The following is an 18,996-nucleotide window of genomic DNA, read 5'->3' as shown; positions in this document are numbered from 1 at the left end:
GGGAAAACATCAGCAGAGAATCAACCAAAAGTAACGTCATAGGGAGGAAGACAGAAGGGCCTGCCACTAAATAGGAAAGGGGTTGGTGGTTATTTTAAGGGACACAGATATAGCACACCAGCTTCACCCTCCTCAAAGGGAACACAACACTTACTTCCTAAGGATGATGACGGCTCTCCTCTCCTTGATATCCTGCGGCCGAATGCAGTGTGTAATTTCATCCGCTGCGTAGCCACTGTGTGGGATAAGAAAGAACAAGAAGGATTTCAGGCAAAACTGCACTTTCTAAGACTCAAAACCGGCTCGAGGTCTGGAAATGGTTTGGCCGCATGGAGCTTAAGTCAGCGGTGCTTTGCCTGCAGTTTGGCAAAAGCTGACAGTCCCCCTGAATAGGAAGTTCAATGTCTGGAAAGCATATCTGGAAGACTAGGGCCAGAAAACCTGGCAAATCCATCCTTGTCCCACACTGGAGACTGCCAAGTTAAAGCCTCGGTCTTTGGTGTGCTATTAATCTCAGTTATTTACACAACACTCTGTGATAAATTCGAAAAGATTAAACAGCTAATGCATAATAGAAAAAGTGGGTTTTGTTTAAGGAAGATAAAAGCATCATAAAACCACTTAATGGAGGTGAAGCAGTTCAGAATTAACTGGAAATTGCAGCAGTTTAAAAGGTAAATAAACAGGCCTGTGTAAGTCCAAACTAGCCTCCAAGGAGGGACCCTGAAAGCTTTCAAGAAGAAAGCATGCCATTAGTGGGGCCACAGTAGGAAAGATCTTACTTTCCATACCTAACTTTTTGTCATGTCAGGAGCGACTTGAGAAACTACAAGTCGCTTCTGGTGTGAGAGAACTGGCCATCTGCAAGGACATTGCCCAGGGGACACCCGGGTATTTTGATGTTTTATCATCCTTGTGGAAGGCTTCTCTCATGTCCCAGCATGAAGAGCTGGAGCTGATAGAGGGAGCTCATTTGCGCTCTCCCTGGATTCAAACCTGCAACCTATCTGTCTTCAGTCCTGCCGCACAAGGGTTTAACCCACTGCGCCACCAGGGAATCCATAGCTAACTGGGGGCCCTATATCCCAGTATTATATTGTGGGATTTTCTAACTTGATATTCTGGGATATAGGACTGTGTGGAAGGGCCCCGCTATACTTCAGGAGGCAGGGATACCTCTGGGCTCCAGAAGAGGATCTTTGGATCCAGACAGTCACATACAAAGAGCTGACCATTTTATTTAAATTCTTGTACCTGTCAGAAACATTAAAAATTAACTAGGCATTTTTAATTACAAAAATGTGAGTCAAGCACTGGAAGGGTTAAATGAATGCAATGACTCAGCAAAAGCTACAGTCCAATATAAGCATGTGTGCCTGTAGCTTACTAGTCATCAGTTTGAGGTAAATCTCAGTGGGAGAAAGGTCTCAATCTGTGAGAAGGCCTCACAGTTTGAGGTTGAGCCCCCCCGGTGGCACAGTGGGTTAAACCCTTGTGCCGGCAGGACTGAAGACCGATAGGTCGCAGGTTCAAATACGGGGAGAGCGCAGATGAGCCCCCTCTATCAGCTCCAGTTCCTCATGTGGGGACATGAGAGAAGCCTCCCACAAGGGTGATAAAACATCAAAGCATCCGGGCGTCCTCTGGGCAACGTCCTTGCAGACGGCCAATTCTCTCACACCAGAAATGACTTGCAGTTTCTCAAGTTGCTGCTGACACGACAAAAAAAACCAGTTTGAGGTAGGCCTTAGTCTGTGAGAAGATCGAGTATGAGAAGGCCTGGTGTGAGAAGCTTTGGTGAGAGGAAGCCCCAGGTTGAAGGCTTCATGTGCAAAGCTACTGTGTGAAACTCCAGTGTGAAGGCTGTTGTGTGTAAAGCTACTGTGTAAATTTGGTGTGAGAAGAGGCTCTGTGAGAGCGAAGCTGTTTATCTGCATAAAAAAGAGACCCAGCACGGGAGCAACAAAGGAAGTATAAAAACTTCTTAATGTAACCCTATTATTATGCTATAAAGAAAAGTCTTCTATGGAAGAGATAACAATGGTCTGTATGTTGTTGTTTTTTTTACCACTTTGGGCTACTGGTGCTGGGTCACGCTGCGGATAATAAGTTGCTCTGCTGTACATTTATGGGGAGGGTCTTTTGTTAATAAGCCCACTCACACAACGGTACCTTCTCTCTCAGGTTGAGCCTAACTATGGTGGCGTTTTGCAGGAACATCCTGAGAAACTCAGCTCTTGTTAGGACTGAGGAAGGTTTCTTAGGATGGATCTACACAGCAATATAATGCAGTTTGAACTGTACTGACCTGTATTATATGAATCTACACTGACCACATAATGCAGCTCAAACTGCCTTATATGGGAGAGTAGATCCAACCACAGCTTCCTTGTTATATCTCAGAATTGACTGCCACAGCCATGAACCAGTCTAACTTGGTAATAAACCGATACCTTATATTTTGCCTACTGAAGCCGCCACCTCCCTTTAACAGGCTGCATCTACAGCTACAATATGATTCTTAACTCTCAAATATTACACCATAGACTGACTTTGGCTAAAATAGGAGACAGTTTTAGTAAGATGCAGTGTATTCTCATTTCTCCTCCCCAAAAAAATTCTCCTTGCTGCTTTTCTGGTCCTGGTGTGGTTTGGCCGGGGATGGACCATGGGACTTGTAGTACCTTTGCTCAATTCCCGAGACCACTACAACCCTCATCCAATTACTGAAAAAGACCAAACTTGGCACACTGAGTCTCCATGACGCACTCTACATCTTGGTGCGGTTTGGAGGAGGATGAACCATGGACGATGGGACTTGCAATACCTGCACTCCCTTCCTAAGACCAATACAACTGCCAACAATGATGGATCAGGACCACAATTCACACTGAGAGCCCCCATGACCCACTCTACATCCTGGTGTGGTTTGGAAGAATTTGGCGATGGATGATGGCACTTGCAGTCACTTCACTCACTTCCTGAGACCACTGAGACCCTCGCCAATGACTGATGAAGACCAAATTTGGCACACAGAGCCCCCGTGACACACTCAACATCCTTTTTTTGAAGAAAAAAGAGGGGTATATTCTATTCTCAACCATTATCAACACCACAAAACTATATGCATACTGCTTTCATGGGCCCCATGGTGGCCCAGCGGGTTAAACTGCTGAGCTGCTGAACAAAAGGTTGGTGGTTCAAATCCAAGGGGTGGGGTGAGCTCCTGCTTCTGCCAACCTAGCAGTTTGAAAACATGCAAATGTGAATAGATCAATAGGTACTGCTTCTGCGGGAAAGTAACGGAGCTCCATGCAGTCACACTGGCCACATGAACTTGGAGGTGTCTACAGACAACTCTGGCTCTTCGGCTTAGAAATGGAGATGAGCACCACCTCCCAGAGTCGAACACCACTGTACTTAATGTCAGGGGAAACCTTTACGTTATGTCGTTTTCATACTTAACATACTGTACAGAGATATTCTGAGAATTGCTAACTTTGAACATCTCTTACAGATCCATAGTGTTCTGAGAACAGACACTGGTTCCAGAGGATAGCATTCTCTCAACCTTCTTCAGATCTTCAAGTGATTTTGGGTTTTATCAAAGAAGTGGCAGAGAGAGGAGCATTCAAGAGACTCTGCTTTTCATTCCCCGCATTTCTTCAGGACACCTGTAGCATCACTGAGGGCCTCTTCCCTGCTGAGATACGCAAACTTCGGATATGCAATCCAGGTCACGCGCAGAGCAAACATCAGCAAGAACAGTGCAGCAGTCATATGTGGAAGAATCAGGGGGCTGAATTAGGAAGCTGCGCTAAATGGGCCAGGAAGAAGTGATGACAGAACTACTGTAATCAAAACACAAGTACAGAAGAAAGAGAAGAAGGGAGAAAAAGAAAGAAAAGGGGCAAGGTATGACAGAAGGGAGGGAGAAAGAAAGGAGGAGGGAAGAAAGAAAAGGGGGAAGGTATGAAATAGAGGGAGAAAACGTGGAGGCAGTGACAGACTTTGTATTTCTAGGTGCAAAGATTACTGCAGACGCAGACTGCAGCCAGGAAATCAAGAGATGCTTACTTCTTGGGAGGAGAGCAAGGTCCAATCTTGCTAAAATAGTGAAGAGTAGAGACATCACACTGGCAACAAAGATCCGCATAGTTAAAGCAATGGTATTCCTCACAGTCACCAATGGATGTGAGTGCTGGACCATAGGGAAGACTGAGCGAAGGAAGAGAGGCGCTTCTGAACTGTGGTGCTGGAGGAAAGTTCTGAGAGTACCTTGGACTGCGAGAAGATCCAACCAGTCCATATTTCAGGAAATAATTCCGACTGCTCATTGGAGGGAAAGATAGTAGAGGCCCAGATGAAGTACTCTGGCCACATCATGAGAAGAAAGGAATGCTTAGAGAAGACAATGATGCTGGGGAAAATGGAAGGAAAAAGGAAGAGGGGCCGACCAAGGGCATGATGGATGGATGGCATCCTTGAAGTGACTGGATTGACCTTGAAGGAGCTGGGGGTGGTGACGGCCGACAGGGAGCTCTGGTGTGGGCTGATCCAGGAGGTCACGAAGAGTTGGAAACGACTGAACGAATGAACAACAACATGAGAAGTAAAGAAAATAAGAAAGAACAGAAAGGCAGGGTAAAGAAAAGAATGAGGAAGAAAGAAGCATGAAGGGAGGGAAGAAAGAGAAAGAAAGTGAATGAGAAGAAAAAGGGGATGGAGGAAGGGGAGAGGAGAGAAGGAAGAGAACAGAAATAAAGAAAGGAAAAGTGTATGAGCAAAAGCAAGAGAAGAAGGAAAGGAAGAAAGAAGAGAGGGAGAAGAACTATGAAAGAAACTGCAGAGTGCAGGCCTGCCACGCGAAACCACTGACCCAGACATATGAGGAATCATGTTGCCATAACTAACATGCTGCTCCTATCTCCCTCCTGCCTCCCCACCTCTTTCAACAGCAGCTGCAATTAGAACTGCTTACGCACACCCAACTAGGGGGCCAGCAGACCCACTCCTGGGTGGGGAGTATGGGCCCGACCCACTCTGGAAGCACCTGGTAGCCCTGGGCCACTCACTCCCACGAATCGGCCAACCCTCCCTGGCGAACTGCCCTTTTGAGTTAATGCTTAAGAGCTTAATATCTGCTGCACTCTGACTGAAATAACCTCCGCATTTGAAGTGCTGTCGTCTCTCCTTGGAAACCAGCTTGCCAGGAACACAAATGTCAAGGTACTTTGGGCCAACCTGTGGCCTAAAGTAATTCCACGAGGAGGTTCTCCTCTTCCTAGACGAGACAAGGAATCTCTAGGGCAGTCTTTCTCAACCTGGGGGTTGGGACACCTGAGGGGGTCAGGACACCTGAGGGGGTCGTGAAGGGGTGTCAGAGGGGTCGCCACAGACCATCAGAAACCACAGTATTTTCTGATGGTCATGGGGATTCTGAAGTTTAAGCCAATTCCATCATTGGTGGAGTTCAGAATGTTCTTTGATTGTAATGAACTATAAATCCCAGCAACTACAACTCCCAAATGGCAAGGTCTATTTTCTCCAAACTCTACCAGTGTTCCCATTTGGGTATATTGAGTATTTGTGCCAAGTTTGATCCAGAGCCATCATTGCTTGAGTCCACAGTGTTCTCTGGATGTAGGTGAACTACAACTCCAAAAAACTCAAGGTCAATGTCCACCAGACCTTCCCAGTATGGTCATGGGAATTCTGTGTGCCATGTTTGATTCAATTCCATCATTGATGGAGTTCAGAAGGCTCTTTGATTTAAAGTGAACTATAAATCCCAGCAACTTCAGCATTACCAAATGACAAAATCAATCACCCCCAAACCCACCAGTATTCAAATTTTGGGCGTATCAGCTTGCTTTTCCTCTCCTTTAGTTCAACTTGAGAACTCTGCAACAAAGGTGGAGTTCACTCACTTTCTTAGGGTTGTATGGCAACCCTAAAGTGACTCTGTCAAAGGAATTTTCTTGACAAACTGCATTCAGAAGGAGTTTCTGAAGTTGAGTGTGTGCAACTTGCTTATGGTCACCCAGTGTGTCCATGGATGAGCGAGGATTTCAACACTGGTCTCCCAGAGTCCTGGCCCAACAAACCACTAAACCACCTTAGTTCTTTACCATCATATAAAAGTACTCTTTCATATTGCATGCCTGACCTTTTCTTTACAAACTGACTCACAACTGGCCGCTGTTGGATGGGGTTGTCCTACAGGCCTCTTTAAAGGGCTGTCAACTGGAGTTTCCCAACATACATTGCGTCAACTGTGGAACTCCCTGCCAAAGGAAGTTACCCATTTCCACTTCTTCTGAGCCTCTGGCAGCCAGCTACAATGTTGTTGCTCCAAAACAAATCTGGTTCTTGGAACTCCCTGTGGCACAATGTGCCGGCAGGACTGCTGACCGACAGGTTGGTGATTCGAATCCGGGGAGCAGTGTGAACTCCTGTCTCAGATCTAGCTTCCCATGCGGGGACATGAGAAAAGCCTCCCACAGGATGGTAAAACATCAAAACATCCGGGTGTCCCCTGGGCAACGTCCTTGCAGATGGCCAATTCTCTCACACCAGCAGCAACTTACAGTTTCTCAAACTGCTCCTGACATGAAAAAATGTCCCACAAAAAACTATGTTTCTTGAAATTTCTCTACTGTTTTATTTAAGTTTAAATTATTTTTAAGGAACATAAAGTATTTTTAAAGTTTTCATCTGTGTGAAGAGGTCACACGTAAATGCCTTCATATAAATAAAAACAAATGATTGGAGACTGGCTTGTGTGCTGGTTCTTTCTCTCCATCACCATTTTAGGATGTTAGTTGTGCCCAGCAGGCAGGCATGGAGAGATGGCCTGTGATTGAGAGGGCACGCAAAGCCCACGAAAGCAGCAGGGGTGGGAGGCACCCTCCACAGGGTGCTAATCCTGCTGATATATAAGTCACGCCACAGAACAAGTCAACTATATGACACAGCACTGCTATGGACAGCACAAGTTGCACCAAGCCTTAGGCTCAACATGTTTTACAAGTTGTCAGAACACCAGCTACATGCAAATCCATGGCATGTTATATACAGGCAGTCCCCAAGTTACGAACAAAATAGCTTCTATGTACCCCTTGGCTTATACTTGAGTCAAAGTTATTTATTATTTTACTTTATTTTTATTACATTTTATTCCATTTATTATTTTACTCTATTTATTATTCCATTTATTTTTCTCTATTTATGTTATTATTCCATTTATTATTTTACTCTATATATTATTATTCCATTTATTATTTTATTATTGTTATTCCATTTATTATTTTACTGTTTTATTATTACATTTATTATTTTACTCTATTATTATATTTATCATTTGACTCTATTATTACTGTTATTATTATATTTTCATTATTTTACTCTATTATAATTTTATTACATTTATTATTTTACTCTATATATTATTTTATTCTATTTATTATTTTACTCTATTATTGTTATTACATTTATTATTTTACTGTTTTTATTATTACATTTATTATTTTACTCTATTATATTTATTATTTTACTCTATTATATTTATTATTTTACTCTATTATTGTTGTTATTACATTTATTATTTTACTCTATTATTACTGGAAGGATATGTAAGCACATTTACATTGAAAAAGGCTAGAAGAATGGTTTAATCAGAGTTGGACAGTCTTATATTAAATTACAATTCGATGTAAATATTCAAAAACATTTAACCTACTGATGCCTCAATTAATGTAATTTTATTGGTATCAATTCTTATTTTTAAATTTACCAGTAGTTGCTCCATTTCCCACCCTTGGCTTATACTTGAGTCACTACGTTTTCCCAGTTTTTTGTGGTAAAATTAGGTTTATATTTGGGTTGGTTTGGACTCCAATAGACAGTAAGTTTCTAATAAGTACATTTTGACATGTAACTCCAGCCAAAATATGTGTCTTTTCAGCTTTGGATAGCACAGGGGTTATCACTCCTGTGGAGTTTGCTTTGCTGACTGTATCTGTTCAGAAGATTTCACCTCACTTTCTGTCCCTGTGATCGTTGGATCTTGAAAAATCTGGCTTGTGGAAACACGTGTTGGTGATACAGCTTTAGTGCAGACCTCTTTCCCCCATAGCTCTTCCAGGAAGGGATTTCCCTTCCGAGTGATAGGTTTCTCTCACTTCCTGTTGTCTCACCCTGTTCTTAATTATGAGTTATTTGTAAGTCGGATGTTTGTAACTCAGGGAGTGCCTGTATTAGGTCCACTGAGAGTGGGAAATTACCCACAGCCAGCATGAATCCACCTAGGCACAGACAACATTTCTTCCCACAAAAGCAGGCTTCTGTAGTTAATGGGTCCAAGGAAGTTTAGCGACAACACTCGGTGTTGCTTTGCACCTGGATTACTGTGCGGGGCTGTGCGTGCTTAGTGTGGGAGGAATACTTTCCTTCCCGGCTCACTCCTGCGCAAAAGATCGCCTTACAAAAAGGGAGCAGGGGCATCACGTTTCCCCCACAAACGGCTTTTCAAACTGGGCGGAAGTACTTACTCCTCAGACAAAAAAAAAAGCCCAGTTGCCCTCCCTTTGCCATGACAACGCTTCACCATGTTTGACTCATCCCGGCAGGGAGCTGGCTTTGGCTTAGGAAACTATAAATACAGTTTCATCACACGCTTAGCCTGAGCCAATGTTTGGCGCTCTTTCACACTGAGCACCCAGCAAAATGCTGCTTCACAAAACCAACTTCCTGATCAATATTGCTACTTGCTAAGTAATTGCATTTGAGGTTGTCGGGGTAAGGAAACAAAGCCTGGAAGCAGGGAAACACACGAAATTTGATTTTGGCCAAGAAGTGATGAGGCATACAGTAAATCCAGTGGTACATATTTCTGAGTAGCTCAACACCTTAGTCATCCTACAGAAAAAGCATGAATCAACTCCTTACTGCATTTTCATCTCTCAAAGTTTCACCAGCTTAACATGCTCTAAAGCAGGGGTCCTCAAACTAAGGCCCAGGGGTCAACTTAAGTCTGAAATGACTTGAAAGCACACCACCACCACCAACAACAACCCTATCTCATCAGCAAAAAGCAGGCCCACACTTCCCAATGGAATGCTAATAAGTTTATATTTGTTAGAATTGTTTTTCATTTTAATTATTGTATTGTTTTTAAGTGTTTTTGTACTACAAATAAGATATGTGCAGTGCTTTTTTCCCAAATTATAATCTAGCCCTCCAACAGTTTGAGGGTCTGTGACCTGACCCTCTATTTAAAAAGTTTAAAAATCCCTGCTCTAAAGAGAACTGTTATTACAAACCACAAAACATTTATTTCCAAAATATTGTTGGTCAGGCCTGGTTAATACCTGAATGGGTGGATTGCCAAATAATTCCAGGTACTGTTTCTGGTGTTTTTTCAGAGGCGGGAACTGGCCAAACCACCTCTGAGTATTCAATTCCCTACGAAAATGCTATAGAATACATGGGGTCACCATAATTTGATAGGGGACTTGAAAAGCACTCACATACGGCATGAATATCTCGTAATCAAACCAATTTATGAAGACACAATTAATTTTCTACAGGCCAGATTTAATTCTAGCTCAAGGTTGGTGTTCCCAGGGGTCAAAGATTATTCTCAGTCAAGGTAGCAAGTTCATCTTTGACCTTTTCCTCCGAGTGCCTTAACCGGAGTCTTTTATCAGTTCAGGCTCTTCCTGTTGGCTGGGGTCAATAGTGCAGCTTCCTATTACCTCCCCGCCTCTTATAAATACTCCCTGAAACTTCCTGTTCTTACAGAAACCTTCTCGCATCACATACAGAAGGCCCTGTAGCTCACATTCCAAGTTTCACAAGTAATACAAGCTGTATCAGCTAGGATGTGCCCAAACTAGGGATTTGCCTCAGAATAGTACTGTGACATCAGAGGCACTCGAAGTGACCAGCTTCTGGTCAAAAGAAATTTAGCAGAATGCCAAGTTTTTAACTTTGTTTGTGTTTTTTTATACATTACTAGCTGTCCCCTGCCACGCGTTGCTGTGGCCGTCTGTGTATATGTGTTTTGTGTGTGTGTATATATTTGTGTATATGTGGTTTTGTGCATGCATTGTAATGGTTTTTTTTTTTTTTTGCTTTTTAAGTCCCTTCCGCGGTGTCTTTCAGTGCTTTTATGAGTTATGGTCACTCACTGGGTTATTAGGTGTATTGTCTCCAAATTTGGTGTCAATTGGTCCAGCGGTTTTTGAGTTATGTTAATCCCACAAATGAACATTATATTTTTATTTATATAGATAACACTATTCTCAATTTGCTTTTGACACAATAAATAAATAGTATGATGTAAGTTATCTGATGTAGGAGGTAGGGACAGGTATCATTTTTTGTCATGTCAGGAGCGACCTGAGAAACTGCAAGTCGCTTCTAGTGTGAGAGAATTGGCGGTCTGCAAGGACGTTGCCCAGGGGACGCCAGGATGATTTGATGTTTTTATCATCCTTGTGGGAGGCTTTCCTCATGTCCCCGCATGAGGAGCTGGAGCTGATAGAGGGAGCTCATCCGCCTCTCCCCGGATTTGAACCTGCAACCTGTTGGTCTTCAGTCCTGCCGGCACAGGGCTTTAACCCACTGCACCACTGGGGGCTCCTTTTGTATCTTTGGATACAAACATTTCTTACTTTCCTGGAAACTTGCCACCAACTGACAACCAGTGGCTTATGGACCAACACCAGATCTTGGACTAACACTCTGAGGTGCACTGCCTTAGAATAAATCCCCTTTCTTGTAGCTTGTAACTGTGAAGATGAATTATAGAAATTCAGAGACTATGGATATTCTCATTGCTGAAACACTAAATACATCGCAAACGCGGTTGGTGGCAACGAGTGAGAGGACCTTCTTGGTGGCCGCTCCTACCCTTTGGAACTCCCTCCCCAAGGAGGTAAAAACAGCTCCCTCCCTGACATCTTTTAAAAAGCAGCTAACAAACTGTTCTCACAAGCTTTTAATGAAAAGACTTAGTTTTGGAATGACAGGAAGGTTAACATTCACTGTGTCATGTTATGTTTACCACCTGTACTGATGAGGTTCCTGTAACAACTGTATTGTATTTGATAAATGTTTTTATTTATGTCTTATTGTATATATGGAGCCCCCGGTGGCACAGTGGGTTAAACCCCTGTGCCGGCAGGACTGAAGACTGACAGGTTGTAGGTTCGAATCCGGGGAGAGGCAGATGAGCTCCCTCTATCAGCTCCAGCTCCACATGCGGGGATATGACGGAAGCCTCCCACAAGGATGATAAAAACATCAAAAATCATCCGGGCGTCCCCTGGGCAACATCCTTGCAGATGGCCAATTCTCTCACACCAGAAGCGACTTGTAGTTTCTCAAGTCGCTCCTGACACGACAAAATAAATGTATATATGTTTTAATAACTTATTGTTATATGTATGCTGGATCTGGAACTGTATTGTTTTTAAAATGTGGTGGGTCCCATTTAGGGAGAAAAGTGGGATATCAGGATATAAAGATTTATCATTATCATTATTATTTCTAAATTCACCCTAAGGATCTCTAGGTTTCAGTTTGAAACCCATTCCTCCAGTCAGTGGGCATTGCGAGTGATATTATGCATTACTAGAGGGATCTGTAAATATTTCAATACATAAAAAATAGTAACCAATGCCTGTTGCTTTCAAGAAGGGCTTGCAAATCCACTCTCCTTCCAACTCAAGCTGTATCCCAGACCTAACATGGTTAGAAAGGATGAATAGGGATCATAGGAGAAGGTATGCCATCCCCATGTCATCATGCAATGAGCATGTTTCTCCCACATTTCCTTGTAAAGCCATTTGACCTGGGGCTGAGATGGACAAGTTCTTCTCATGTGTTGCCTCCTTACCTGAGCACAGTTACGCTTCCTCTTCTCACAGGAAGGAAAAAGACCGGTTCGGAGACCCTGATCGGCTTGAACTGGAACTTGCAGCCAAAGCAGAGCGCCGAGTCACTGAAGAACGATACCGACACAATAGGCCGCTCAAAGATGTGGATAGGGTCCACATGGGAGACTATGCAGCCCCCCGGTTGGTAGTCGTTGATGACCGCACTGTTCACAAACCCCTCGGGGATCACCCGGTGCTCCACCAACTTGCGGATGACGAGGTCATGCACCCACTCCGGGATGGTGTCCACCTCCCCCCGCGGGTACAGCCGCTCCTGGCCAGGGCCTCGCCTCTGCAACTGGGACCCGTACGTGTAGCCCTCCCCAAAGAAGTACTTGTTGCGCAAAGGGGCCCGGTCCACCGTGTGCTCTTTGTACAGGCCCTTCTCGGCCCTAGAGACCACCTCGTCGATGCGCGCTTCAATCTTGGCGCACTCCTCGGGGCTGAAGAGGCGGAGCTGACGAATGCCGCTCTTGACCTTCTGGGCCTCCTCCTCCTCTCGCTGGCGTTCCTCATAGTCGCTGGGCTCCGACTCGGAATCCTCGTGGTACTTGCGCTTGCGGTCAGCAGATCCATAAGAGGGCTCTTCAGGATCCCGGAGGCCGCTGCTCTTGTATCCGTCCCGGTAAGGCATCATTGACTTGAGTTTTTCTCGTAGGTCTGTGTAACTGCTCCCAGCCATGGCAGATTCCCCAGTTGCCTGTTACAGCGGCAGTGCCCGAACTCCTCGGTGCACAGTTTGTAAGGCGAGCGGAAAACGGAGCTCTCGTTCACGGCATTGTCTATCCAAGATGAACAATCTCCCAGAGGAAAACAAGGAACGGAAGAAAGCCAACAACGAAGCAAAACAAACCAGGCACTCTTCCAGATAGGTAAAATGTTCCACCCTTTAGAGATATCCTCTTGTCCTTGGAGTAGGAGCAAGCAAATACGATGTTTGGGAGACCACAAGAATAATATTAATTGTCTTGCTTCATTTTAGGCAACAGACAGCTCAACTTGATCCTTCTACATCTGTGAGAGAACTCAATCTTATTTCCTGCATGTGTATGACACGAATCCAGCAGATCTCATCTAATGGGGAGAAATATTTCAGGATTAATATTAACAGGGAGAAACACTGGAAAAAGATAAAACCATGACAAAAAACTCTAGTGGAAAATGTGTTGTCAAATGATTTCATGGCCAGAATCACTGGATTGCTGTGAGTTTTCCAGACTGTATGGCCAAATTCCAGAAGCATTCTCTCTTGATATTTCACCCACATCTATGGTAGACATCCTGGGAGGTTGTCAAAACCTCTGGGGATGCCTGCCATAGATGTGGGTGAAACATCAGGAGAAAATGCTTCTGGAACATGGCCATACAGCCTGGAAAACTTATAGCAATCTAGTGGAACAAGTTTGGTGATGAAAAATGCACAAGCCACAGCCATCTCCAAAGAAATAAACTGGTTGCTTTTCTTTAGAATACAAATCAATAGGGGCTCGGGATAGGAACAGGAGACCATTCTTTGGACTCCCATTCCTAGGTTTCCAAACCTACTGATTTGTAGTGGAAAGGAACCCATTTATTTATTTGGAGGTAGGAAGTCAGCAGGAGAAAATTATGAGGGAAATTAGACCCCTCTCCGCTCTTCCCATCCTTTTCCTTTGCCTCCAAACCTAATTGCCAAAGGAAGATATGGTTTATTTTTGGAGATAGGTGAGGGAAAGTAAACCCCTCTCTGCCCTCCTAGTCCTTGCCTTGAACCTACTGGCTTGTAGCCTGAAAGAAATAACAACAACAACAACAATTCCATATACTCATACTGCACTAACTTGCTTGCCAAAAGCTTGGTCCTGTAATCAAGTTTTTACATTCTTCCTGAAGGTCAGGAGGGAGGGGGTTGCTCTGATTTCACTGGGGAGGGAGTCCAATAGCCGAGGGGCCACCACTGAGAGGGCCCTCTCATCCCCACCAATCACGCCTGCAAAGGTGGTGGGACCGAGAGCAGGACCTCCCCAGATCTCAAACTCTGAGGTGAATTATAGAGTGAGATATGTTCGGACCAGTAAGCTGGGCTGGAACCATTTAGGGCTGGAACCTGTGGGTCCCCAGGTGTTTTGGCCTACAACTCCCAAAAATCTGAGCCAGTTTACCAGCGGGAGCTCACCCCCCCTCCCAGATTCGAACTAGCAACCTTTCGGTCAGCAAGTTCAGCAGCTCAGTGGTTTAACCTGCTGAACCACCAAGGGGCCCATGAAAGCAACATACATATAATATTTGTGGTATTGATAATGGTTGGGGATAGAATATGCCCCTCTTTTTTTCTTTATAGAAAAGTAGCAAGAAGGATTTTTTTGGGGAGGAAAAATGAGACTACTGCTAGGTTGGCAGAAGCTGGGGCTAACAGCGGGAGCTCACCCAGCTCCCCAGATTCGAACCAGCAACCTTTTAGTCAGCAAGTTCAGCGGTTTAACTCACTACTCGTTAGTATTATATTATAAAACAACAGGGGTTTTATTATTATAATACTAATAATATAGTAGCATTATAATACTACTACTATAACATTAGTTGTGTTATTATAAACACTAAAACATTATTATTTATATTATAACAATACTATTATGAACACTAAAACATTATTATGAACCCTTTAATATTTCTATTATAAATACTATACCATTATTATAAACCCCTAAACATTATTATTATTATAAACACTTTAACATTACTATAATTACTATTACAATTACTATAACAATACTATTATTATAAACACTAAAACTTTATTATTACTATGAACACTTTAACATTACTATGATTACTATTATAAATACTATAACATTACCATTATTATAAACACTAAATCTTTATTATTATGAATACTTTAACATTATTATGATTACTATAAACACTATAACATTACTATTATTATAAACACTAAACCATTATGATTATAATTATGAACATTTTAACATTACTATAATTACTATTATAAATACTATAACATTACCGTTATTATAAACATTAAACTTTATTATTATTATGAACCCTTTAACATTACTATGGTTACTAGTATAAATACAATAACATTACTATTATTATAAACACTAAAACTTTATTGTTATTATGAACACTTTGACATTACTATGATTACTATTATAAATGGTATAACATTACTATTATTATAAACACTAAAGCATTATTATTATGAACACTTTAACATTAATGATTACTATTATAAATACTGTAACATTACTATTATTATAAACACTACAGCATTACTATTATGATGAACATTTTAACATTATTTATTTAAAACATTTATATTCTGCCCTTCTCACCCCGAAGGGAACTCAGGGCGGAGCACACCATATATACGGCAAACATTCAATGCCGAGACATAAAACCATAAATATATACAAACATTAAAATCATATTTATATTAAAAGTGGCTTTAAAACCATATCAGGACACCGTTTTGCCTCACTGCACTGCCCCAAAGGCTTAGTCCCACAGCCAGGTCTTCACCATCCTTCTGAAGGACAGGAGGGAGGGGGCTGATCTAATATTGACAGAAAGGGAGTTCCATAACCGGGGTGGGGGGCAATCACTGAGAAGGCCCTGTCTCTCGCCTCCGCCAAATGCACCTGTGACAGTGGCGGGAACAAGAGCAGGGCCTCACATAAGATCTGTTTCCGCAGTGGTTTGTAAAGGGAGATGCATTCAGTCAGGTAAACTGGGCAGGGGCCATTTAGGGCTTTATAGGCCAAAGCCAGCACTTTGAATTGAGCTCGGTTGCAAACAGGCAGCCAGTGGAGCTGACGTAGCATGGCAGTTGTGTGCTCCCTGTATGCAGCCCTAGTTATTAACCTGGGGGTTAACCTATGATTACTATTGTATTTATTACTATTATAAACACTAAACCGTTGTTATTGTTATTATGAACACTTTAACATTAAAATACTATTATAAATACTACATCACTACTATTATTATAAACAATAAAGCATTATTATTATTATTATGAACACTTTAACATTAAGGATTACTATTATAAATACTATACAACTACTATTATTATAAACACTAAAGCATTATTATTATTATTACTATTATGAACACTTTAACATTACTATGATTGTTATTATAAATGGTATAACATTACTATTATTAGAAACACTAACACTTTATTGTTATTATGAACATTTTAACATTACTATGATTACTATTAATACTATATATTACCATTATTATAAACACTAAAACTTTATTATTATTATTATTAACACTTTAACATTACTGACTACTATTATAAATACTATACCATTACTATATTATAAACACTGAAGCATTATTATTATTATTATTAACACTTTACTATGATTACTATTATAAATATTATAATATTACTATAACTACAAAGACTAAAACTTTATTATTATTATGAACACCTTAACATTACTATGATTACTATTATAAATGGTATAACATTATCATTATTAGAAACATTATTATTATGAACACTTTAACATTACTATGATTACTATTATTAATTCTATATATTACCATTATTATAAACACTAAAACTTTATTATTATTATTATGAACACTTTAGAATTACTATGATTACTATTATAAATACTATACCATTACTATTATTATAAATACTAAAGCATTATTATTATTATAATGAACACTTTATTATGGTTACTATTATAAATACTATAACATTATTATGATTACTATCATAAACACTTTAACATTACTATGATGACAAAGACTAAAACTTTATTATTATTATTATTATGAACACTTTAACATTAATGATTACTATTATAAATGGTATACCACTACTATTTTTATAAACACTAAAGCATTATTATTATGAACACTTTACTACGATTACTGTTATAAATACAATAGTATTACTATGATTACTATTACAAATACTATAATATTACTATAATTACAAGGACTAAAATTTTATTATTATTATGAACACTTTAGCATTACTGTGATTACTATGATAAATGCTATACCATTACTATTATTTTAAATACTAAAGCATTATTATTATTATTATTATTATTATGAACACTTTACTATGGTTACTATTATAAATACTATAACATTACTATGATTACTATCATAAATACTTTAACATTACTATGATTACAAAGAATAAAACTTTATTATTATTATTATTATGAACACTTTAACATTAATGATTACCATTATAAACACTATAACATTACTATTGTTATAAATACTAAAGCATTATTATTATGAACACTTTAACATTACTATGATTACTATTATAAATACCATACCATTACTATTATTATAAACACTAAAGCATTATTATTATTGTTATTATGAACACTTTAGCAGTACTATGATTACTATTATACATACTATACCATTACTATTATTATAAACACTAAAGCATTATTATTATTATTATGAACACTTTAACATGACTACGATTACTATTATAAATACTATATATTACTATTATTATAAACACTAAAACTTTATTATTATTATTAACAGTTTAACATTAATGATTACTATTATAAATACTATACCACTACCATTATTATAAACACTAAAGTATCATTATTATGAACACTTTAACATTACTGTGATTACTATTATAAATACTATACCATTATTATTATTATAAACACTAAAGTATTATTATGAACACTTTAACATTACTATGATTACTATTATAAATACTATTCCACTCCATTATTATTATTATGAACACTTATAAACACTAAAACATTATTATTATTATGAACACTTTAACATTACTATAATTACTATTATAAATACTATAATATTACTATGATTACAATGACTAAAACTTTATTTTTATTATTATTATTATTATGAACACTTTAGCATTACTATGATTACTATTATAAATACTATACCACTTCTATTATTATAAACACTAAACATTGTTGTTGTTGTCATTGTGAGCCCTAAAACAGAACTGGAGGTGGAACTATTGAAAGTGAGGAGTGAATACCAGGGAGAGGAGGGGGAGACTTCCTCCCAGAGAGGCCTGAAGGGAAGGAAGGGGAGGCCGACCCCTCAGCACGCGACGCCCGAGCCCGGCTCCCTCCTGCTCCGCGCTGGCCCGAGGGCTCCTTCCATGGCGGCGGCGGCGTCGAAGAGAAAGGAAGAAAACAAGCGGGGGACTTTGGCGGTTGCTACGGTGGCCCCCGAGGCTCCTTCCGCCGCGCGAACTCCTCGCTACGTCACCAGCGGCCGGGCGGACATTGGAAACAACTTCAGCAGCGGCATCTCCTCCGTCGCCTCAAGAGCGCCAGCTTCGCCCCACTGCGCACGCGCGGAGGGAAAGGCCGCTTGCCTCGGCTCCTCCCTCGCCCCTTCTGCGCACGCGCGCCCCAGCTCTTCCCTTTTTTCTCCCTCGCCTCCACCATGGAGACCGCGAGGCTAGAGCGGCACGGAGGGGAAAAAAAAAGAGACCACTTCCGGTTTTGGATATTATGTAAGCGGCCTTCGAAAGGAAGCCGGAAGTAAAGCCTTTTCCCCCTCACTTGTGATATAACGTTGCGGGACGCTTACTGCGCATGCGTACAAACAGGCCTGTTCTCGTAACGACGTGTTGGAGGCGGGGCTTGTTCGGAAGGGGCGGGGCTTGTTCAAAAGAGGGCGGGGCTTAGTTCAATGACAGCCGTTATTCCACCCCCCCTCCCCTACGCGTTGGAGGCGGGGCTTGTTCAGAAGGGAGGGGGCTTGTTCAGAAGAGGGCGGGGCTTGTTCAGAAAGGGGCGGGGCTTAATTCAATAACAGCCGTTATTCCACCCCCCCCTCCCCTACGCGTTGGAAGCGGGGCTTGTTCCGAAGAGGGCGGGGCTTGTTCCGAAGAGGGCGGGGCTTGTTCCGAAGAGGGCGGGGCTTAATTCAATAACAGCCGTTATTCCACTCCCCTCCCCCTCGCCAGCGTCGATTGGTTACTTTCCCTGAGGCGGGCGCAAATGGAAAATAGTACACGCTGATTGGCTCTCAATCGGTTTCGCTT

The 18,996-nt window shown here is 41.2% G+C and overlaps 1 protein-coding gene across 1 annotated transcript in view; it reads right to left on the bottom strand.

Moving 5' to 3' along the window:
• LOC137097883 (RNA demethylase ALKBH5-like) overlaps positions 1-18,317 on the bottom strand; it is a 28,907-nt gene extending 10,590 nt beyond the window's left edge. The window contains exons 1-3 of the mRNA XM_067473232.1: positions 17,977-18,317; positions 11,906-13,019; positions 155-235 (exon numbers count right to left, since the gene is read on the bottom strand). Coding sequence (XP_067329333.1) covers positions 155-235; positions 11,906-12,627 — 803 coding nt within the window. The 5' untranslated portion in view covers positions 12,628-13,019; positions 17,977-18,317. The remainder of the gene's footprint in view (positions 1-154; positions 236-11,905; positions 13,020-17,976) is intronic.
• Positions 18,318-18,996: the final 679 nt, after the last annotated feature.

The sequence above is a fragment of the Anolis sagrei genome, chromosome X, assembly GCF_037176765.1.
Source record: "Anolis sagrei isolate rAnoSag1 chromosome X, rAnoSag1.mat, whole genome shotgun sequence".
Classification (NCBI taxonomy): domain Eukaryota; kingdom Metazoa; phylum Chordata; class Lepidosauria; order Squamata; family Dactyloidae; genus Anolis; species Anolis sagrei.
The sequence above is the reverse complement of the archived record's forward strand: the minus strand, read 5'-3'. Positions and strand labels throughout refer to the sequence as shown.